This window comes from Mercenaria mercenaria, chromosome 10 (assembly GCF_021730395.1).
Source record: "Mercenaria mercenaria strain notata chromosome 10, MADL_Memer_1, whole genome shotgun sequence".
In the NCBI taxonomy this organism is placed as follows: Eukaryota; Metazoa; Mollusca; class Bivalvia; order Venerida; family Veneridae; genus Mercenaria; species Mercenaria mercenaria.
In genome coordinates, this window is record NC_069370.1 from 26,721,304 (window position 1) to 26,746,948 (window position 25,645).

The 25,645-nt window shown below is 36.2% G+C and overlaps 1 protein-coding gene across 9 annotated transcripts in view; it reads right to left on the bottom strand.

The window, feature by feature from the left end:
• Window positions 1-244: 244 nt before the first annotated feature.
• The window catches only part of LOC123559586 (PTB domain-containing engulfment adapter protein 1-like), a 228,074-nt gene continuing 202,673 nt past the window's right edge, over window positions 245-25,645 (bottom strand). For all 9 annotated transcript variants that reach the window (XM_045351536.2, XM_053552557.1, XM_053552558.1 and 6 more), the window contains one exon: window positions 245-22,151. In XM_045351536.2, coding sequence (XP_045207471.2) covers window positions 22,062-22,151 — 90 coding nt within the window. In that variant the 3' untranslated portion in view covers window positions 245-22,061. The remainder of the gene's footprint in view (window positions 22,152-25,645) is intronic.

The following is a 25,645-nucleotide window of genomic DNA, read 5'->3' on the forward strand; positions in this document are numbered from 1 at the left end:
TCTTCAAAACTAATAAAGATACTGGATTGAAACTCTATAGATATTTGAACATTTAGGGTTATATTTCTGCTTCTGGGACATCAATGAAATAGTCGAGCATTGGCTGTCTTTTGGATACAATAACAAAGTTCAATAAAATTCTATATTGTAAAACTATTTCTGTTTCAAATGTGCAGAACTACCTTAACTGAGCCAGTTTAACCATACTTTTCAAGTTAATGGCAGACATTTACATACACTGAGGTTCAAATTTTTACTTTTATTGAAAGTTTTGGAACATAATACAAAAGAAATGTATAATGTAACAACTATTAGAACTGTTGCCAAAAGTAAGTCTCCGTTACATCAGTAAACTTTGTATTAAATGCTTAAAATAGCACAACTAAAGTACAATTTACAATGGAGGTGCAAACAGAAGGTATATCAGTAAAAATATATAATAAAGTTAGAAAAGAACCTGAAACAAAAGTAAAGAACAATTATTCCTCAAAGTTGTTTCTTAATGTCTCAAACCTTCAGTTGTATGTTGAAAAATTGACTTTTTATTCTTAACTGAAATGTCTTTCATTTATGTTAATTACAAAGCCTTACAACAATTATACAATTATATATAGTTCCTAATGACTACTTCACATTTTGCAAACATACATAGATTTAGAATGTTTTCTAAACTTTGACATAAATCTGCAGGCATAAAACTTTAACTAAAGTGAAAACATCAGTCAGAAAAATACTTTGGACATTTCAAAATAATGTACAATTTTCTATATCAAAAGTGCCCCTAAAAAACAAGAAAAAAAGTTCAAATAGTGTTACTGAAAAAGCACTCATTTTAGCACTAATGAGTCGAGCACCATGCTTACTAGCAATTCCTGTGCTCCAAGACCTTCTTCCTTATACTTTCTGCTTGCCACCTCCAGCATTCCATGCTTTACTGTACATATAAAACAGCATAGATGCACTTTTTATGGTAATTTCTTCAATTAAGTTCAATTCATTTTGTTACTAATTTTCAAATTAATATAAACAGCACATTTAATGTATTCAATTCAAACAATGACTTTTTTTTTCAATTCCAATCCTCTTAGAATTTGATATCTTTGAGTATGAAAGATACACAAAGATGTGAAACAGAAACAAGAGGGCCAAGATGGACCTAGGTCACTCACCTGAGAAACACACCATTGTTGTGTAAACATGTTTGACCTAGTGATTTCATGGAAATAAATATTCTGACCAATTATCATTAAAATTGGAGCAAAAATCTTGAGTATAAACATGTATTTTCTTTGATTTGACCTAGTACCCTAGTTTTTGACCCCAGATGACCCATATTTGAACTTGACCTGGATTTCATCAAGGCTATCATTCTCACCAAATTTCATGAAGATCAATTGAACAAGAGGGTCATTATGACCCTGGATCGCTCACCTGAGTAAAATGAGCTACATGTTTCAAATGTCAAACTGATGATTTTTAGAAATTTTTTGGAAGATTTTCCGATGTACAATCAAGTAACCCCTGGGGCAGGGTCAATTTTACCCCGGGGGTCATGATTTGAACAAAGTCTGTAGAGGTCCACTAGGCAATGCTACATGTCAAATATCTAAGATCTAGGCCTTCTGGTTTATTTTTAGAAATTTTTTGAAGATTTTCCTATGTAAAATCAAGTGACCCCTGGGGCTGGGTCAATTTTGACCCCGGGGTCATGATTTAAACAAATTTGTAGAGGTCCACTAGGCAATGCTACATGTGAAATATCTAAGCTCTTCTGGTCTATTTTTAGAAAAATTTTGAAGATTTTCCTATATAAAACCAAGTGACCCCTGGGGTGGGGTCAATTTTGACCCCGGGGGTCATGATTTGAACAAATTTTGTAGAGGTCCACTAGGCAATGCTACATGTGAAATATCTAAGCTCTAGGGCATCTGGTTTATTTTTTGGAAATTTTGAAGATCTTTCTATGTACAATCAAGTAACCCCATGGGGCGGGGTCAATTTAACCCCGGGGGTCATGATTTGAACAAATTTTGTAGAAGTCTACTAGGCAATGCTACATGTCAAATATCTAAGATCTAGGCCTTCTGGTTTATTTTACGAAAATGTTTGAAGATTTTCCTATGTAAAATCAAGTGACCCCTGGGGTGGGGTCAATTTTGACCCCGGGGGTCATGATTTGAACAAATTTTGTAGAGGTCCACTAGGAAATGCTACATGTCAAATATCTAAGCTCTAGGCCTTCTGGTTTTATTTTTAGAAAATTTTTGAAGATTTTCCTGTGTAAAATCAAGTGACCCCCTGGGGCGGGGTCAATTTTGACCCCTGGGGTCATGATTGAACAAATTTTGTAGAGGTCCACTAGGCAATGCTACATGTGAAATATCTAAGCTCTAGGCCTTCTGGTTTATTTTTAGAAAATTTTTGAAGATTTTCCTATGTAAAATCAAGTGACCCTTGGGGCGAGGTCAATTTTGACCCCGGGGTCATGATTTGAACAATTTTAGTAGAGGTCCACTAGGCAATGCTACATGTCAAATATCTAAGCTCTAGGGCTTCTGGTTTTTGAGAAGAAGATTTTTTAAGATTTTCCTATGTAAAATCAAGTGACCCCTGGGGCGGGGTCAATTTTGACCCCGGGGTCATGATTTGAACAAAAGTGGTAGAGGTCCACTAAGCAATGCTTCACACCAAATATCTAAGCTCTAGGGCTTCTGGTTTTTGAGAAGATGATTTTTAAAGTTTTTCCTTTTGGTTGCCATTGCAACCAGAGTTTAAGATCTGCATGGAATTCAATTCTTTGAACAATTTTGAAAGGGGGCCACCCAAGGATCATTCTTGTGAAGTTTGGTGTAATTCTGTCCAGTGGTTTTCAAGAAGAAGATTTTTTTAGAAATTGTTGACGGATGATGCACTACGCACGATGCACGACGGCCGACGGACATCAAGCGGTCACAATAGCTCACCTTGTCACTTCGTAACAGATGAGCCATAAATACAACCTCTATCGCATACACAAGGTTTTTCTTTGATTTGACCTAGTGACCTAGTTTTTGGCCCCAGACTACCTATATTCGAACTTGACCTAGACTTCATCAAGGCAACCAATCTGACCAAATTTTATGAAAATCCAGTGTAAAATGCAGCCCCTATTGCATACACAAAGTTTTTCTTGATTTGACCTAGTGACCTAGTTTTTGAACCCAGATGACCCATATTCATAACTGACCTAGATTTCATCAAGGCTATCATTCTGACAAAATTTCATGAAAATCAGTTGAAAAATACAGCCTCTATCACATACATGAGGTTTTTCTTTGATTTAACCTAGTGGCCTAATTTTTAACCCCAGATGACCCATATTCCAATTTTATCTAGATTTCATCAAGGCAATCATTCTGACTTATTTTCATGAAGATCAATTGAAAAATACAGTCTCTATCGCATACACAAGGTTTTTCTTTGATTTGACCTAGTGACCTACTTTTTGACCTCAGATTACCCATTTTTAAACTCGGCCTAGATTTTATCAAGGTTATCATTCTGACTTACTTTCATGAAGATCAATTTAAAATATACACCCTCTATCGCATACACAAGGTTTTCCTTTGATTTGACCTACTGACCTACTATTTGACCCTAGATGACCCATATTCGAACTCGACCTAAATTTCATCAAGGCATTCATTCTGACCAAAATTCATGAAGTTAATTGAAAAATACACCCTCTATCACATACAGGTTTTTTTTTTTTGATTTGACCTAGTGACCTAGTTTTTGACCCCAGATGACCCATTTTCGAACTCGGCCTAGATTTCAACGAGGTAATCATGCTGACCAAAATTCATGAAGACTAATTGAAAAATACAGCCTATATCGCATACACAAGGTTTTTCTTTGATTTGACCTAATGACCTAGTTTTTGACCCCGGATGACCCATTATTGAACTCGGCCTAGATTTCATCAAGGTAATCATTCTGACCAAAATTCATGAAGACTAATTGAAAAATACTGCCTCTATCCCATACACAAGGTTTTTCTTTGATCTGACCTAGTGACCTGGTTTTTGACCCCAGATGACCCGTTTTCGAAATCGGCCTAGATTTCAACAAGGTAATCATTCTGACCAAACTTCATAAAGATCAGTTGAAAAATAAAGCCTCTATCGCATACACAAGCTAAATGTTGACAGACGACAGACATCGAGCGATCACAAAAACTCACCTGAGCACTGCTCAGGTGAGCAAAAAAACAAGTGACCGAATATTGCAGTGTCAATACAGAAATCCCCTACCAGTGGAAAACTTTGTTTGTGTTTGTCCCTTGTGGTTGTTGGCAGTAGTGCTTGGACTGAAAATGCATAAAAGCATTTAGGAGCTATAAGAAACAAAAACTGTTTTTTCCTTAGATTTCAATAATGTCCTTGACCTACCAGCATTAAGTCATGTAAATGCATTATCTACATATTGCCCTCTATTCACGTAACAAGTTTTATGAACCTAGTTTGAATACTTTTTGAGTAATTGCAGGATCCAGATACGTGGATGGATGGAGGGCATTCCTATATAACCATCTGGTGTTCCACAGGTAGGGGACTAAAACAATATAAAATATATCTAATATATTTACATCTTAGAATCTCTATGTTCTATAAACACAGTTTGAAGTGAACTTTTATTCAGTAAATCTGTATTACTTGATATAAACATTGATAAAGTTTAGTGCTTAAAACTAATTTTACAACAGAAGGACATGACAAGCTGTTAGTTGGTATAGAATTTTTTCTGAAGCCATTTCAAGCTGATAATCTTGCCCTCTGATGGTTTGGAATGTCAAAGAAACTCGACAGCTTAGAAAATCGGTCCCTGCAAAATTCATATGTGGTTTTCTTCCTTTGAATTTCAAAGAACATTAAAACTTGTACTAGGGTGTGCATAAGACAAGTGGCCCATCCACAGGACAAGTATATGTGCCATCTTACAATTTTTACAACTTGGAAGGATAGCAGAAACAAGTGACTATAGTTGTATATGTTAAGTGACTATATAAAGGTAGCTATTATATTAATGAATATTTCAGGTGTATAAAATATAACTTTCTATGCACAAATATAGTTATGATGTAATACATGTTAAAATTATTGAAATAGTTTTATAAAAAGCCTGCTGACAAAACAAATTATGACCAACTGTGTTACATCATAATCTACAAAAAAATGACAAGAGGGTCATTGACCCTAAAGCGCTCACCTGTGAACAAGGCTTCAAGTGTGTTTCTACAAGTACAGAGTTAGGTTTCTTCTATGTTCGCCTATATTATATACAAGTCACACACAATATTTGAACCTAGGGTAATAATTTGTATAATTATGGTAGACAGTACAACTCTGATATCACACGCAAAATATCAAGGCTATGGCTATTATTGATTCAGAGATTTTCAAAGTTTCTTATATATAAGGCTATAGTAAGTACATGTCACACTCAGGGGTCTGGCCATTTTTGACCTTCGGGCAATAATTTGGACAATTATGGTAGAGAGTCAAACCCTTATATCACAATGTCATGCCAAATATCAAAGCTCTAGAGAAAAAGATTTTTAGTCTGATAGCTGAAAATCTATTTTTAATCAAAAAAGACCCATGTGTTCAATGAACTGGAAACATTTCAACAACTTTGAAAGCGGGCTACCCAGAGATCATTTATGTAAAGTTTCATCAAAATCCATTCAGTGGTTTTGGGGGAGATGTTGTTTAAAGAAATTGTTGATGAATTGCGGAAAAATTTGAACAATATTTGTAGATGGTCACACAAGGACAATTTGTGTGAAATTATTTTAAAATTGGACTAACAGTTTTATACAAGAAGATTTTCTAGGTTTCTACCATATACATAATATTATAGGGAAAAGTGTCAACGCTCCCTGGCAGCCATGTTTTTTGACGAATTGGAATAATTTGAACAATCTTGGTAGAAGGTCACACAAAGACCATTTGCGTAAAATTATTTTAAAATTGGGCTAGCAGTTTCACACAAGACATTTTTAAAGTTTCCACTATATAGTATAGGGAAAAGCGACCACACCCCTCGTGGTCATGTTTTTTGATGAATCAAAATAATTTGAACAGTCTTGGTGGAGGACAAGGACCATTTGTGTAAAATTATTTTAAAATTGGGTAAGCAGTTTCATACAAATTTTTTTTTTAAATTTCCATAGTATATACATATAGGGAAAAGTGACAATGCCCCCTGGCGGCCATGTGTTTTGACGAATCGATATAATTTGAACAATCTTGGTAGAGGGTGACATAAGGACCATTTGTGTGAAATTATTTAAATATCAGACCATTGGTTTAGGAGGAGATGTCCTTTGAAGATTTTTCTATTTTTAGCTCTGCAACCAAGCGGAACCGTTTGAACAAATTTGGTAGAGGAACAGCCACATCAAGTTTCATAAAAATCCATTCAGTGGTTTTGGAAGAGATGTTGTTTTAACACAACTGCTGATGACAGACGGACGATGGACACAGCATGATCACAATAGTTCACCATGAGCACATAGTGCTCAGGTGAGCTAACAAGAGGGTCATGATGACCCTGGATCTCTCACCTCAATTTGAGCTACATGTTTTAAATGTCAAACTGATGCTAAAATATTAAGAAAGTAGGTCACATTCATGGTCACTGAAAGTCAGTGTTAAGATCAGTGTGCAAAACTGTAAGTCATCCAAATTTCAAGGCTGTATCTTAAACAAGAGGGTCATGATGACCCTGGATTGCTCACCTGAGTAATATGAGCTACATAGACATGGGTAAGAGATCAGGTAAGAAAGTCAAATATAGGTAAGCATTGAAATCTTTTCCCAGTTGTGTGAACTATTTCAAATGTCAAACTGATGCTAAAATATTAAAAAAGAAGGTCAGTAGGTCACATTCATAATCATTAAAAGTCAGTTTAAGATCGGTGTGCAAAACTGTGTATGTCGTCCAAATTTCAAGGTTGTATCTTAAAAAACAAGAAAGTAGGTCAGTATGTCAAGGTCAGTCAAAGTGACCCCTTATTACTTGGGGACATCAGGCAATTATAATTAAACAGTCTAGGAAATATGATCAGATAATTTTTGAAGTATTTTTTCCTATATAACTCATATAAGTGACCTCCGGGGTGGGGCCTCTTTAATTTGAACAGTCTTGTTAGAAAACCACTAGGCAATGCTACATACTAAATATCAAAGGCCTAGGCCTTGAACTTTCAGACAAAAAGATTTTAAACTTTTTTCCTATATAAGTCTATGTAAAATCTGGGACCCCACAGGGCAGGGCCTCTTTTCACCCCAGGGGCATATTTGAACAATTTTGGTAGAGGGCCACTAGGCAATGCAACATACCAAATATCAAAAGCGTAGGCCTTGCAGTTTCAGGCAAGAAGATTTTTAAAGATTTTTCCTACATAAGTCTATATAAAACTTGGGATCCCCGGGGCGGGGCCTCTTTTCACCCCAGGGTAATAATTTGAACAATCTTGGTAGAGGACCATAAGGCAATGCTACTTATCAACTATCAAAGGCCTAGGTCTTGTGGTTTCAGGCAAGATTTTTTAAGTTTTTTCCTATATATGTCTATGTAGAACTTGGGACTGTGGGGCGGGGCCTCTTTTCAACCCAGGGGCATAATCTGAACAATTTTTATAGAGGACCATTAGATGATGTCACACACCAAATATCGAGGCTCTATGCCTTGCAGTTTTGAACAAGAAGATTTTTGAAGTTTTTCCTTTCGGTTGCCATGGCAACCAGAGTTCTGTGTGGAATTCAATTATTTGAAAAAAATTGAAGGGGGCCACCCAAGGATCATTCCTGTGAAGTTTGGTGTAAATCTGCCAAGTGGTTTTGAAGAAGAAGATTTTTTTAGAAATTGTTGACAGACGCACAACGGAAAGCTGGCGACGCACAACGGACATCAAGTAGTCACAAAAGCTCACCATGTGCCTTCGGCTAAAAACAAGAAAGTAGGACAGTAGGTCAAGGTCACAGTCAAGTGACCCCTAATTACTTGGAGTCATAAAGCAATTACAATTAAACAGTCTAGGAAATATGATCAGATAATTTTTAAAGTATTTTTTCCTTTATAACTTACTCTTTTCACCCCAAGGGCATAATTTGAACAATTTTGGTAGAGAACCAATAGGCAATGTTATTACCAAATATCAAAGGCCTAGGCCTTGAACTTTCAGACAAGAAGATTTTTAAAGTTTTTTCCTAGATAAGTCTATGTAAAACTTGGGACCCCCTCAGGGCAGTGCCTCTTTTCACCCCAGGGTCATAATTTGAACAATTTTGGTAGAGGACCACACTAGGCAATGCAACATACCAAATATCAAAAGCGAGGCCTTGCAGTTTCAGACAAGAAGATTTGAACAGTCTTGGTAGAGGACCACAAAGCAATGCTAAATACCAAGTTATCAAAGGCCTAGGTCTTGTGGTTTCAGACAAGAAGATTTTTAAAGTGTTTTCCTATATAAGTCTATGTAAAACTTGGGACCCCCGGGGCGGGGCCTCTTTTCACCCCAGGGGCATAATTTGAACAATTTTTATAGAGGCCACCCAAGGATCATTCCTGTGAAGTTTGGTGTAAATCTGCCCAGTGGTTTTGAAGAAGAAGATTTTTTTAGAAATTGTTGATGGACGGACGACGCACGACGGACACTGAGCAGTCACAAAAGCACACCATGAGCCTTTGGCTCAGGTCAGCTGAAAATACCTGTTAAATGGGCCTTTAAGTGCTATTATGCCATCTTGATTTAAAGGGAAATACAGACCAAATACTCTGAAATCATTACTCCTGGTGGACTATTTTTCCAGAATTTCTTGGTTGCATTAATCCATACAAGTAAATGCCACTGAACAAATAAAATTCTTACTCATTTTATCATTAAATGGTGACATTCACAAATGTATGTCCCAAAGAAATGACCATTTTGGCTCAAACCATGAAATTTTATGCCCACAAAATGAAATGATTTCACAGTACTATAGACAGAAATGTTAACTCTTTCTGTACAATGATATAAGATTCTTTCACTGGTTGTAGGTGCAGATGGGAATATCCGGCCTCGAGGGTAACTGTTTAGGTGGTAACGAGGCTCCTTGCCGAGAGCCGGATATTTCCATCTGCACCTATAACTAGTGACAGAATCTTTTTCTTGCATACCGATTTCAAGAAATAATAATAAAAATAAAATCAATCGAACGGCTTTCTTTTTAGAACTATTTCATATCGCAGTGTATTTAAACAAAGAGCGGGAAACCAACGTCCGTAAACAGGAAAGACGTCATAACGTTTCAAAACAAATAACAATGTTTAGTTCCGGTTTTGTTTTATCAGTTGCAGCGTAACGTTATGTATTTTTGATAAAATAATGTGATTTGAATTGAGAAATATACTATCTGAAATCAATAGGAACTGTCAAGGTATTGCATTTTTATTCCGTTTTTTAAATAAAATATATATTACTACATAAATCTTCTACATATATGTAGTTCGTTTTACGTCATTTACAGCACGAGAGTCATCTTACACCCCGGGGTGTAAGATGGATTTTTCCAGCACCGGTAAAGATACCGGAAATCCCCGTCTGGTATGCAAGAACAAGTTATATTTCTGTTCTACTCAGTATTTCTTACTTGGACAGGTAGAATGGGTTCAGGGTTCACCAGATCATTGTAGGTCACTTAATTTATACAGAATAAAAGTCTTTTTTATTACCTTTCTTCTTTTTACTATAATGTTAAGAATTTTAGTAACTTTTATAGAATTATAGAATTAACTATATCACTCTTAATTTTTATTTCCGTTTTTTCTACATTTCAGTTTTACAAATGGATGATTTGTGTTATATGGCTTTTAAAGCAAATTTTTATTCAAGAAAACCACTTTAAACTGTAAAACAGCACAGACTTATCATGAATCTAATGATATAACCCTTGTTCTTCCCTTAAAATTTCTAACTATAAATGGTGCTCTATGAACTTTCATAAACAATCAATTATTTACAAGGTTGTTTTAACATTTCATTCAGGTTGCCATGCAGACTAATTTTCTTTAGCAATTAAGGACTTGTCAATACTGGGACTAGTTTTTTACTCAAATTTACCCAAGATTTAACCTTCACAGGCTTTGAAGTGACCTTTGATGAAAAAGTAGGAGCCTCTGATATAAACAAGAGGGTCATGATGATCACCTGTTAAACCTGGCCTTTGAATCATCAAGATAAATATTTATCAAGTTTCATGAAGACAGGGTCATAAATGTGGCCTCTACAGTGTTAACAAGCTTTTCCTCTGATTTGCGTGGTGACCTAGTTTTTGACCCCACATGACCCAGTTTTGAGCTTGGCCTAGGAATCATCAAGATAAACATTCTGACCCAAGTTTCATGAAGACAGGGTCATAAATGTCTTATTGTGACTTAAGTTTTGTGTATGTGTGGTTAAAATTGAATGTAAAATGTCACTTCTATTGTATTCACAAGATAACAAATTCTGGCTCTTTCAGGGGTCAAATCAAGGGCTGTAACTCCGGAACATATGATTGGATCTGATGGATATATCATAGAATCCAAGATCTATTGTTGTTAAAGATATTTTGCAAGTTTGTATCAAATCAAACCATAAATGAAGTCTCTATATGGCTGCAAAGTCAAAATAGCAAATATTGGCCCTTTAAGCAGCCATAACTCTGGAACCCATGATGGGATCTGGCCAGTTTTCTAAAGAAACCGAGATATTATGCCAATACAAGTTGTGTGCAAGTTTTTTTAAAAATCTATTGCAAAATGTTGTCTCTATCATGTTCACAAGCCAAAATAGCAAATTTTGGCCCATTTATGCCAGTGCAAGTTGCATGCAGGTTTAATTAAATTGACTGCAAAATGTGGTGAAGAAATTGTGGACAGAGCGACTACAGACGAAGAGTGATCACAAAACGAGGGTTGAACGCAATACTGTAGTAACTCCTATTAAATAAAGGACTTACGACAGTATTGGGTTCAACCCTCGAAAAGCTCCTTGAAAAGTAGGAGAAAAGTAGGAATCTGATGACAAATAGTAGGAACTTACGAGAACAAACTTACACCAAAATCTCTTACATTTACTCACAGTTACAAAGCAGGACACTTCAAATGAACTTCAATCACAATATATAAGGTCTGTCTATTTTATGATGCTCTGAGGTCCATTTGTACATAGTAGAGCCTCACAAGTATACCATCAGTCCTTATATTATGTAACACAAGAGTGCCAGACTGTCACAAAATACCCCTGTCTAAATATTCAGTTATGTATCATAAAGGTTATAATGTTGATGTTGTATGCCTTGTCAACCCAAACAAGAGGGCCATGATAACCCTATATCGCTCACCTGCTAAGACTGGCCTTGGAATCGTCACGATAAACATTCTGACCAAGTTTCATGAAGATAGGGTCATGAATGTGGCCTCTTAAACTGTAAAACAGCACAGACTTATCATGAATCTAATGATATAACCCTTGTTCTTCCCTTAAAATTTCTAACTATAAATGGTGCTCTATGAACTTTCATAAACAATCAATTATTTACAAGGTTGTTTTAACATTTCATTCAGGTTGCCATGCAGACTAATTTTCTTTAGCAATTAAGGACTTGTCAATACTGGGACTAGTTTTTTACTCAAATTTACCCAAGATTTAACCTACACAGGCTTTGAAGTGACCTTTGATGAAAAAGTAGGAGCCTCTGATATAAACAAGAGGGTCATGATGATCACCTGTTAAACCTGGCCTTTGAATCATCAAGATAAATATTCTGACCAAATTTCATGAAGATAGGGTCATAAATGTGGCCTCTACAGTGTTAACAAGCTTTTCCTCTGATTTGCGTGGTGACCTAGTTTTTGACCCCACATGACCCAGTTTTGAGCTTGGCCTAGGAATCATCAAGATAAACATTCTGACCAAGTTTCATGAAGACAGGGTCATAAATGTCTTATTTTGACTTAAGTTTTGTGTATGTGTGGTTAAAATTGAATGTAAAATGTCACTTCTATTGTATTCACAAGATAACAAATTCTGGCTCTTTCAGGGGTCAAATCAAGGGGTGTAACTCCGGAACATATGATTGGATCTGATGGATTTATCATAGAATCCAAGATCTATTGTTGTTAAAGATATTTTGCAAGTTTGTATCAAATCAAACCATAAATGAAGTCTCTATATGGCTGCAAAAGTCAAAATAGCAAATTTTGGCCCTTTAAGCAGCCATAACTCTGGAACCCATGATGGGATCTGGCCAGTTTTCTAAAGGAACCGAGATATTATGCCAATACAAGTTGTGTGCAAGTTTTTTTAAAAATCTATTGCAAAATGTTGTCTCTATCATGTTCACAAGCCAAAATAGCAAATTTTGGCCCATTTATGCCAGTGCAAGTTGCATGCAGGTTTAATTAAATTGACTGCAAAATGTGGTGAAGAAATTGTGGACAGAGCGACTACAGACGAAGAGTGATCACAAAACGAGGGTTGAACGCAATACTGTAGTAACTCCTATTAAATAAAGGACTTACGACAGTATTGGGTTCAACCCTCGAAAAGCTCCTTGAAAAGTAGGAGAAAAGTAGGAATCTGATGACAAATAGTAGGAACTTACGAGAACAAACTTACACCAAAATCTCTTACATTTACTCACAGTTACAAAGCAGGACACTTCAAATGAACTTCAATCACAATATATAAGGTCTGTCTATTTTATGATGCTCTGAGGTCCATTTGTACATAGTAGAGCCTCACAAGTATACCATCAGTCCTTATATTATGTAACACAAGAGTGCCAGACTGTCACAAAATACCCCTGTCTAAATATTCAGTTATGTATCATAAAGGTTATAATGTTGATGTTGTATGCCTTGTCAACCCAAACAAGAGGGCCATGATAACCCTATATCGCTCACCTGCTAAGACTGGCCTTGGAATCGTCACGATAAACATTCTGACCAAGTTTCATGAAGATAGGGTCATGAATGTGGCCTCTACAGTGTTAACAAGCTTTTCCTTTGATTTGAGTGGTGACCTAGTTTTTGACCCCACATGACCTAGTTTCAAACTTGGCATGGTAATCATCAGGATAAACATTCTGATCAAGTTTCATGAAGATAGAGTCATTAATATGGCCAACAGAGTATTAACAAGCTTTTTCTTTGATTTGAGCAGATGACCTAGTTTTTGATCCCATATGACCCAGTTTCAAGCTTGGCCTAGGAATCATCAAGATAAACATTTTGACAAAGTTTCATGAAGATAGGGTCATAAATGTGGCCTCAAGCGTGTTAACAAACTTTTCCTTTGATTTGAACGGGTGACCTAGTTTTTTTGACCCCAATCATCATGATAAACATTTCGACCAATTTCATGAAGATAGGGTCATAAATGTGGCCTCAAGAGTGTTAACAAGCTTTTCCTTTGATGTGACTGGGTGACCTAGTTTTTTACCCCATATGACCCAGTTTTGAAGCCGGCCTAGGAATCTTCAAGATAAATATTCTGACCAAGTTTCATGAAGATAGGGTCATAAATGTGGCATCTAGGGTGTTAACAATCTTTTCCTTTGATTTAACCTGGTGACCTAGTTTTTGACCCCACATGACCCAGTTTCGAACTTGGTAGAGATCATCAAGATAAACACTCTGTGCAAGTTTGTATCAAATAAAAGCATAAATGAAACCTCTATATGGCTGAAAAGGCCAATATAGAAAAAATTTTGCCCCTGAAACTCTAGAACCCATGATGGAATTTGGCCGGTTTTCGAAAGGAACCAAGATCTTATTGTGACTTAAGTTGTGTGTAAGTCTGATTAAAATCGAATATAAAATGTCACTTCTATGTGTTCACAAGGTAAAATTAACAAATTTTGGCTCTTCCAGGGGTCAATCTGGGGCCATAACTCCGGAACCTATTATTGGATCTGACGGATTCATCATGGATTCGAAGATATATTGTTGCTAAAGATATTTTGCAGGTTTGTATCAAATCAAACCATAAATGAAGCCTCTATATTGCTGCAAAAGCCAAAATAGGAAATTTTGGTCCTTTAAGGGGCCATAACTCTGGAACCCATTATGGGATCTGGCCAGTTTTTGAAAGGAACCGAGATATTATGCCAATACAAGTTGTGTGCAAGTTTGATTAAAATTGACTGCAAAATGTGGTCTTTATCGTGTTCCCAAGAAATTGTGAATGGACGACAGACGGATGTATGACAGATGGACGGACAAAATGCGATCACAAAAGCTCACCCTGTCACTATGTGATAGGTGAGCTAATAAAACAAGAGCTTGTAGAACATGAAATGCTCCCCTTGATACATTCAGTAATTGCACAAGGAACAGAAATTATTTGGTCACTGTGCACAAAAGTTCTACTGTTCTTGGTGAAAGTGACCTTGACCTTTGACCTCAAAATCAATAGGGGTCATCTGCTGGTCATGATAAATGTCCCTATTAAGGATGACTACCCCTAATAGGCCTCAATTTCACCAAAAGCGTACATACAACTTGATAAAGTAAGCTTTGAAAATGTCAAACGACAGAAATAAGGTGCATATTGACAAGTAATATTGTGACAGAAGTTCTCAAAAAAATTCCTATAGATTACCTCCCATGATAATTTTGGTTTTTTCATGAGTTATCTCCCCTGAAAACTAGAAAAAAATAATTTTCTCCTTTTCCCTACGGGGAATTTTAGATTTCTTTTTGATATTTGTATCAGAATCATATAATGCAGCTTTCTACCGCAAAATTTTCTCGAAACTCAAGCTCAGATTCTCATAATCAAAGAAATTATATATTTCCCATAGGCATCAATGTTAACTTCAATACCGATTATCTCCCCACAAAATGACAAAATTTGAAAAATCTTTCGGTGAAACGTTTTTAATTTTGAATGTCTTTAAAGTGACTAAATTTCATTCAAATATTACCATCCAGTTACAAGATACGAAATATGGTTATTACACCATGTTATCCTTAAGTTTCGTGATCCTAGGCCCAAGCATTCTCAAGTTATCATCCGGACACATTTTAAATGTTCCAGGTCACTGTGACCTTGACCTTTGACTTATTGACCTCAAAATCAATAGGGGTCATCTACTGGTCATGATCAACCTCCCTATTCAGTTTCGTGATCCTAAGCCCAAGCGTTCTCAAGTTATTGTCTGGAAATGGTTTTACTGTTCCAGGTTCCTGTGTCCATGACCTTTGGCCTACTGATCTCAAAATCAATAGGGTCATCTGCTGGTCATGACCAACCTCCCTATCAACTTTCGTGATCCTAGGCCCAAGCATTCTTGAGTTATCATCCTGAAACTGTTAAACTGTTCCTGATCACTGTGACCTTGAACTTTGACCTACTGGCCACAAAATCAATAAGGGTAATCTGCTTGTCATGATCAACCTCCGTATCAACTTTCATGATCCTAGGCCAAAGCATTCTTGATTTATCATCCGGAAACCGTTTTAACTGTTCTGGGTCACTGTGGCCTTGACCTACTGATCTCAAAATCAATAGGGGCCATCTGCTGGTTATGACCAACCACCCTATCAACTTTCATGATCCTAAGCCCAAGCCTTCCTGAGTTATCATCCGGAAATGGACTGGTCTCCATACCGACCGACCGACAGACATCTGCAAAACAATATACCCCTCTTTCTTCGAAGGGGGGCATAAAAAGTACCTTGATCTATGTTCTTTTTTGACCTTATGGGCAAAGTATAATATACTGCTAAAATATAGAGAACACTAAGTCTTTGTAACATACATATTATAGAAAATTAACAATACCAGTACAGTTGTTTTCATTGCACAATGTTTTGAGAAAAAAAGTCTACCCTTTTGCTTTTTACCATTTTTCAGATCTATTTTTCTTGCAAGCATATAATATTGAAACAATTTGAACAGTACTGAACAGAATAATTACTTCTTTTGAAATAAACTGCTTTTAAAAGTAACTAAACACAATGCTAACTTCAATGACCCTCAACAATCTATATAGAAAAAATATATTTACACAAATATCAGATATATGATAGTTGTAGAATCACAATTAGGAGGCCATATTTATCAACATTCTAAACCAGAAATTTAAACTTTGTGCTGTTGTTTTTTTGATTTCCCAGTTTTCTTATTTAAGGTATTGGACCCCTAATAGACATGTTTAAAAAATACAATTATAAAACACAAAATAAAACTGTAAATATCATTTTTTCTAGGGTGCCTCAAGTAAACAGATTTAATGAGACAGAATTCTAACTCCAACATTGAAAAATTAAGGTCGAATCCTGTGGGTCTGTTTTGAATTTTGCTCACTACATTCAACAAGACCTGTTATTATTGCACTTGAGGACAAGAAGGCCCTCAGAAAAAAATATCTAAGTCCAAAGGACAGGACAACAAAATGAAGAAATTTAACCAAAAAGGAAAAAAAAATTCTTACAAGATATAGATATGTCAAAATACACATAAAAATTGGAGGTACCATCCATGTTGTACCACAGAAAAGTGGTCTCGGTTTTTCCCTACGGCCAATAATAAAAAAGTTACTAAAAATAAGCTATTTATAGTAACGTAAAAGGGAAGTAATTAAAAAAAAAATATTGTAAGTGAACAAAAGAAGGATCTGCCAAATAAATCTGTTGACATCAATGAAATTTCAAATCAGTATCTTCATAAGTTACGGAGATATACATTTTAATTTGAAATAAAGGGAGGTAATTTGACATAAAATCAGTCCATAGTTATCTACCCTGATTGTCTCAGTTTAACTAATACCAATAATGAAATTTCAAATAAGTCCTATAAGTACTTACTGATATAAATCCATTTTGATTACAATCAGGGGAGGTAATCAGATATAAAATAACTCTGGAACCTACGATTAGATCTGATTTGTCATTGAATCCAAGATTTATTGTTTTTGAAGATATTTTGGAAGTTTGTATCAAATAAAACCATAAATGAAGTCTCTATATGGCTGCAAAAGCCAAAATAGCCAATTTTGGACCTTTAAGGGGCCATAACTGTGGAACCCATGATGGAAACTGGCCAGTTCAAGAAAGGAAGCAAGATCTTGTGGTGATACAAGTTGTGTGCACGTTTGGTTAAAATCAAACCATAAACTAGAAAATGCTTTTGTAAAAAAGCGCATGTCTCCCCAAATGCAAAGTCCTATAGGCAACAAGTCAATATGGGTCAGGAGCGAAAGTCAAAGAGACACTGATGGTTGGCTGCAATAGGGATCATCTACTTGGCATGTCCAGTCATCCCGCTAAATTTCAACACTCTTGGCCTAGTGGTTCTCAAGTCACTGTTCAGGCTCCTGTGACCTTGACCTTTGATCAAGTGACCTCAAAATAAATAGGGGTCATCTACTCTGCATGTCCAATCATCCTATTAAGTTTCAACATTGTAGGTCAAGTGGTTCTCAAGTTATTTCCAAAAAATGATTTTACATGAACAGGCCACTGTGACCTTGACCTTTAATTGACCGACCCCAAAATCAAAAGGGGTCATGTACTTTGCATGTTCAATCATCCTATGAAGTTTCAACATGCTGGGTCAAGTGGTTCTCAAGTTATTGATCGGAACTGGTTATCAATGTTCAGGCCCCTGTGACCTTGACCTTTAACGGAGTGACCCCAAAAACAATAGGGGTCATTTACTCTGTATGAACAATCATCCTATGAAGTTTCAACATTCTGGGTCGAGAGGTTCTAAAGTTATTGATAGGAAATGGTTTTCCATGTTCAGGCCCCTGTGACCTTGACCTTTAACAGAATGATCCCAAAATCGTCAGGGGTCATCTACTCTGCATGACCAATCATCCTATGAAGTTTCATCATTCTGGGTCAAGTGGTTCTCAAGTTACTGACCGGAAATGGTTTTCAATGTTCAGGCCCCTGTGACCTTGACCTTTCACAGAGTGACCCCAAAATCGTTAGGGGTCATCTACTCAGCATGACCAATCATCCTATTAAGTTTCAACATTCTGGGTCAAGTGGTTCTCAAGTTACTGACCGGAAATGGTTTTCAATGTTCAGGCCCCTGTGACCTTGACCTTTAATTAGGGATGGGAACGAATGTTCGAATATTCGAAAATTGGTCGAATATTCGAATATGAAAATCAAATTCGAATATTCGTAAATTATTGTATTTTTTTTCAAAATAAGTATCATTGATTTTGGGCAATATGAGCATGCTAATTCTACAGAATAAAACCATGTCATGTTAGGTTATCATGTATCAAAAGATGTCCAATTAACAAGAAAATAGCAATGCATAATTGGCAGGGGCCATCATTACTTATTAACAGTTTGCAACAGGCGTCAATGTGTCAGACGCATGTCAAAAGATGTCCAATTAACAAGAAAATTGCAATGCATAATTACCTGGGGTCATCGCTACGGATTAACAGTTTGTATTAGGCGTAAATGTGATATCTTTTTATCTTTTGTTCATTTTTATTGGCGCCTGTTTTGTATAACAAGTTGTAGAATATTTTTTTTCGAAAACAATACCAAACTTGTAGATATTGTCGATCTTTTCACAATATTTTGTACGACGTTTCAGACCATCCGCAGAATCGGTTTTCATCCGCAATCGGCCGTATTCGAATTAAATTTTGAAGTAGTTAATAATAAAATCAAGAAAAACGTATGATTGATGCACAAGTTCATGTTGAAGGAGGTTTAAGTCTGCCTTACTTGCATTTTACACGACGATTTTTACACGCCGATTGAAATTTTTCAAAATGGCGGCGGTAATACAACAGCGCGTCACGTGTTTAAATGGGACGACCTGCTATTTTTAGATAAAATTGCGACGGTCTTAATTATAATCGTTTTGATTTTTTGTATCATTTTGAAGCTAAAACACTGAATTAGTTAAATATGTTCATGATTATACTGACAGAATCGTGAAATAAAACGCTAGGATCGGCGGGTTTCGCTATGTAGGATCGGGTTACCCGAAACAAACATTTTTTTGGCCTTATTTACGATTATCCACGCTTTAAACAAATGAATACGTTGTGTATATGCCAATCACTTAATAATAATTTAAAGCTTCCATTAAAACTAACTGAATATTCGAATATATTCAAATATGGCAAACCGAATATTCGAATATTGATTTCAGTATTCATTCCCATCCCTACCTTTAATGGAGTGACCCCAAAATCGATAGGGGTCATCTACTTTGCATGTACAATCATCCTATGAAGTTTCAACATTCTTGGTCAAGTGGTTCTCTAGTTACTGACCGGAAATGGTTTTCAATGTTCAGGCCCCTGTGACCTTGACCTTTCAAAGAGTGACCCCAAAATCGTTAGGGGTCATCTACTCTGCATGACCAATCATCCTATTAAGTTTCAACATTCTGGGTCAAGTGGTTCTCAAGTTACTGACTGGAAATGGTTTTCAATGTTCAGGCCCCTGTGACCTTGACCTTTAATGGAGTGACCCCAAAATCGATAGGGGTCATCTACTCTGCATGTACAATCATCATATGAAGTTTCAACATTCTGGGTAAAGTGGTTCTCTAGTTATTGACCAGAAATGGTTTTCCATGTTCAGGCCCCTGTGACCTTGACCTTTGATGGAGTGACCCCAAAATCAATAGTGGTCATCTACTCTTCTGACCAATCATCCTATGAAGTTTCAACATTCTGGGTCAAGTGGTTCTCTAGTTATTGATCGGAAATGGTTTTCAATGTTCAGGCCCCTGTGACCTTGATCTTTGACGGAGTGACCCCAAAATCAATAGGGGTCATCTACTCTTCATGACCAATCATCCTATGAAGTTTCAACATTCTGGGTCAAGTGGTTCTCTAGTTATTTATCGGAAATGGTTTTCAATGTTCAGGCCCCTGTGACTTTGACCTTTGACGGAGTGACCCCAATATCAATAGGGGTCATCTACTCTTCATGACCAATCATCCTATGAAGTTTCAACATTCTGGGTCAAGTGGTTCTCTAGTTATTGATCGGAAATGGTTTTCAATGTTCAGGCCCCTGTGACCTTGACCTTTGACGGAGTGACCCCAAAATCAATAGCGGTCATCTTCTCTTCATGACCAATCATCGTATGAAGTTTCAACATTCTGGGTCAAGTGGTTCTCTAGTTATTGATCGGAAATGGTTTTCAATGTTCAGGCCCCTGTGACCTTGACCTTTGACAGAGTGACCCCAAAAACAATAGGGGTCGTCTACTCCAGCAGCCCTACAACCCTATAAAGTTTGAAGGTTCTAGGTCAAATGGTTCTCCAGTTATTGCTCGGAAATGAAGTGTGACGTACGGACAGGGCAAAAACAATATGTCTCCTGGGGGAGACATAATGAAGCTGCTATTGTGCAGACAAGGTCAAAATAGCTAACTTTGGCCCTTTCAGGGGCCACAACTCTGGAACCCATTATAGGATCTGGCTGGTTCAAGAAAGGAACCGAGATCTTATGGTGACACAAGTTTTGTGCAAGTTTGATTAAATTCAAATCATAAATGAAGCTGCTATTGTACAGACAAGGTCAAAATAGCTAATTCTGGCCCTTTCAGGGGCCATTACTCTGAAACCCATAAAGGAATCTGGCCAGTTCAAGAAAGGAACCAAGACCTTATGGTCTTACAATTTGTGTGCCAGTTTGGTAAAAATCAAATCATAAATAAAGCTGCTATTGTGCAGACAAGGTCAATATAGGTAATTTTGGCCCTTTCAGGGGCCATAACTCTGGAACCCTTAATGGGATCTGGCCAGTTCAAGAAAGGAACCGTGATCTTATGGTGATACAAGTTGTGTGCAAGTTTGGTTAAAATCAAATCATAAATGAAACCACTATCATGCAGACAAGAAATTGCTGATGCACGGACGGACTGACGACGGACAAAGTGTGATCATAAAAGCTCACCTTATCACTATGTGACAGGTGAGCTAAAAATAACCTTGGGGCAGAAGTAAAATCTACTTGCATTTCTTCCACAATATGTAATCTAAAGATTGAAGGCAAAATAGAGAACTTTTACCACATGTAACTCAGTATTTTTAAAGATGTCTAACTATACCCCTCCTGATTCAGAGGTAAATTCACTTTGAACAGCAAGAAATCCCTTATAAATTGAAAATTTTCCACTTTTGTACAATACATCCATAATAAGTCTTGAAAGAAGTACAAACTTACTAGAAAAAAAGGAAAATATCGAAAAAAAATTTTGGTCCCAGTGGGGCTTGAACCGACGCCCCCGTGAAAATTGCAGTCAAAGTAGATTTATTGTAGGAATTGAATACTCTTCAAAAAGGAGGTATTCTACTACGGGTCCAATTCCTTAAAGTACAAGAAAGTAAATTTATGTACTTTTTTGAAACTTTGCCAACAGTCTTATATACCTGTAACCTGAACTTTTACAAAGTTTTGATATATCTACATAAAGTAAAATATAATTTATAGTGCAGTCAAATTGATAAGATCTTAGACATCTGAAAGCATAAATAGCAAACAAGCAAAATAACTTCAGCCGTGATTGGATCAAGTCTGTTTACATGATGTAATGAAGTGTAAAACACCCCTCATGCCAACTGCATCAAATTAAGCAGAACACTAGAATACTATTAATTGAAGTCCATGATCCAAAAGGACCAGTCCAAGTATGGCCACACAGCGCCTAACAACTACTGTCAAGGTCAATCATACCTAGACATTGAATGTTGAAAATATGGCCTATGTAAATGATTTTTTTTACAATTGTATATCATCAAAATTTTCATCATATGACATGACATTGTTAATCAAAATTGTCAACAACTTAATCTCTTTATAAACTACAGAACAATATATGTGTCAATATTATTATAATATATCAATGTAAACAATGAAACATAATGTGCTTCCAAACATTTTGACCATGATTTCAATAGAAAGTTAAGTTCTTTCTAACATTTTACATATCGGTAGAAAGTAAGTTCATTCCAAAATCACCCGAATCAGATTCAATGTGTTTATGAACTATTAGCACTTTGATTCAGTGGATCAAAGTCATCCATTCCGAAGTCAGCACTTCCAAATGTTAGGCCTTCACTGAAGCCAGCCTGAAAACACAGAAATAAAATCAAATAACATGCCAAATGGGAGAAATTAAAGTTTCAGAAGCATCAATTTCAGTTACCTGTCATCCATTTCTCTAAAGATATATTAGACCCAAATATAAACAATTACTTCAACGTATCTAAGCTAACATAAATACAACATGTTTGTGTGAATAAACAGTGTGGTGTATTAGGTTTAAAACAGTACACACCAAACACTTGTCATGTACAGCTAAGTACCACTAAAACAAGAGCTGGCGAAGGACATCAACACTCAACAATTTTTGTCACCATAAAAAGTTAAAATGATGGAACAAGAGTGTTCAATCATGACTTTAGCCTTTAGGCTCATTTCTTTTTCGTTTTACTCTTATTATTTTAACAAGATACATTGACATGCATTCGCCTTCGCAATACAAATGGTCTTCTTAGCAATCAACAACTCTGGCATGTTTTTTTACAACAATTTTCCAACTTCAACAAATTTTTCCCCTTTGGGTAATGGGAACTACTTTTTTTTGGGAAATTTAAATGTTTACGCAAAAAAATCTAAAATTCCCGTAACATTCCGTAAAAGATAAAGGGGTTTTAAAATTTTTTTCCCAAAAAAAATTTAATTTCAATTTTAAATGAAAGAAAAAAATAACAAAAATCCAAAAAATTATGATATAAAATAAAGATCAAGTATTTTTTTTAAACCGAGATCAAACTGGAACAAAAAAAATGAAAACGAGGTACACGCAAAATTGCCAAAAATTAACGGGCCATTTGATCGTAACAAAAAGGGGATCACCCCTTTTAAATTTAATTGAGAACCATTTTTTTTGCCCTTTTTTGTGTGAAGTCATCCCAAAATTTTAGAAATCAGTTTTTTCTCATAATGTCTTTCATTGCACTTTCAAATATACAACTTCTTTTGGGTCCCCCGGGCCTTTCGTTTAATTTCGGGCCCACATGTCTGAAAACGGGGGTTGATTTCTTCTCTGTCAGATCAACCTTCCATCAACGGCTTGAAAATTTAAAACCCTAAATCCAATTTAAAACAGGGCTGCGGACTGACCACTAAACCGTCAAAAGAAAAGGCCATTTTTAGGCTTTGGGAGGAAATTTGGGGCCCTGGCCCGAACAGCGGGGTGACTGCCAAAAAAAATAAAAAAAATAGAGGAATTTCTTTGGGGCATCTCAGACTGACCGTTAACATCAAGCCCCCCCGTTTTAAAAGGGAGTTTTTTAAAATGTAAATCACGTAGATTTTTAAAACCAATTTTTTCCCAATGATTTGACCTATGACATAGTTTTTAAACCTCATTTCCCCCCCCCCTTAAACCTAAAATTCATATAGACAAACTTTCTGACAGATTTATAAACTTTAAAAATTTAAACCCAAGGGGGCCCTCTACACATTTAACAAAGTTTTTCTTATTTTAAAAAACCCAAATTTTAACCTTAAAAAAAAGTTTCCAGGGTTTTTAAGTTAAAATTTTGGTTGGGGGGGGGGGGGGGGGGGGGGGGGGGGGGTTTTTGGGGGGGGTTGTTCCTTTTTTCTATTTTTGAAAATTTTTATGAAGATCAACTTGAAAATGGGCCTCTATGTTAACAGGTTTTTTCTATGATTTGACTTTGTGTCCAATTTTTTTTGACCAAGAAACCCCAAATTTTTTGAACTTGCCCCTAGAATTCATAGAGACAAACACTCTGATAAATTTATGACGATTAAGTAAAAAAATGGGGTATTTAGCCAAAACCCAAGTTTTTAATATTTTTTTTTTGGCCCAAGTAACCTAGTTTAAAAAATCTCAGGAAACCCTATTTTTTGGACCCGACTTAGGTTTTAAAAAAGACAAAAAATTCTGCCAGATTTTTTAAGGAGATAAAGAAAGAAATGTGGCATCAAAAATTGGACAATGTTGTTCAAATAAATCTGACCTAGTGACCTATTTAAAACCTGAAAAACCCAAGTTCTGAACCTGACCCAGAGACTTTCTGACCAAGTTTTATGACGATAAAATATAAAATGGGGGCCTTTTTAGTGTTAAAGGGAAGGCAATTTTGGGTTAAATTTTTAAATTCCGTCGCTAGGTTTTCCCTTTTTTCCATTTAAAAATGAAAAAATTTTTTTCAAACCCGGTTTAAACAAGAGCGTCTCCATAGGAAACACCCCCCCGATGGCACTTTGAATGAAAAATTTAGGGGCCAATTTTAAAGAGTTTAGGCCCTTTTTGACCAAAACCCCTTTGGGTTTTGCTCCCCGACACGTCCCCCTTACTGTGGTACACATTCATGCCCAAAATTTTAAAATCCATGAAAGAATGACAAAGAAATGGACCGACACCCCATCAATGCACTATCATAAATAGACCTTTAACGTCAAAGGTTGGACCAAAAACCTTGACCCTACGGACCTGGGTCTTCCCGCGCCCCCTGTTTTACGGGGTACACATTCATCCCAAAGTTATTTGAAAATCCATCCATGGATGACAAAGATATGGACCGGACAGGAATGCACAATCTAAAAATGCCCTTTTTAACGTCAAGGTAAACCTTGCCCTTTTGGCCCTAGGGACCTGGGTCTTGATAAAAACGCCCCGCCCTTTACTGTGGTACACATTCAGCCAATTCTTTGAAAACCCTCCATCGATGACAAAGATAGGGGCCCGGGAAAACAAAAATTGGGGCGGACAACTACAGACGGTTCAAAAACTAAGCCTCCCTTGGGGGGCATAAAAAGAGAAAGTTATCAGCATTTAAATATTTGATCAAAAGGGGCCATTTTGTTTCCATGGAAAACAAAAAAATCAAATGGGAAATTTTTTTTAAATTTTTTAGGGTATAAATTTTTTCTGTATTTTTCCCTTTAAATTTTGTAAAATCCTTTTTCTACTTTTTAAACAAAATAAAGGGAAAACCATGTTTTAAAACTTTCACTTAAAAAATAAGAAATTAGCACTGCAAAAAAAAGGGGCAATATACGGGAGTATACGGTCCCCCAAAATTTTTCAAAAAACGGGAGTAAACGGATAAAATTACAAATAAAAGGGCCTAATATACGATCCCCTATTCGGGAACATCTATATACGGGGAAAAACCCTAAAATTTTTCATTAAAAACGGGGGCCCAAAAGCGGAAAACATAAATGTATATTTTCCCAAAAATATGAAAATATACGAACCCTTTAAAAAAAAAAATTTTCCCCAAAAAAAGGGTTTATTCGTGTCCTGCCTTTTAAAAAAGTTTTTATTTTCATTTAAAACGAAAGGGGCCTTTAACTTTTCCCCGTATACTTTCCCCCTATTTTAGAATATAGGAACCCCTAACAGCCTTATTCCCCGGGTATACGTATAAAAGGGTCCTGTAATTTTTTCATATACGGACTGTGATTGCATCAAATATACGGGCAAAATACCGCCCCCGTAAATTTTTTAATAAACGGGCTTCGGGTTTTTCCTAAACGCATGATTTCCCTTTTTTATGGAAAACCCGTACTTTTGTCATAAAAG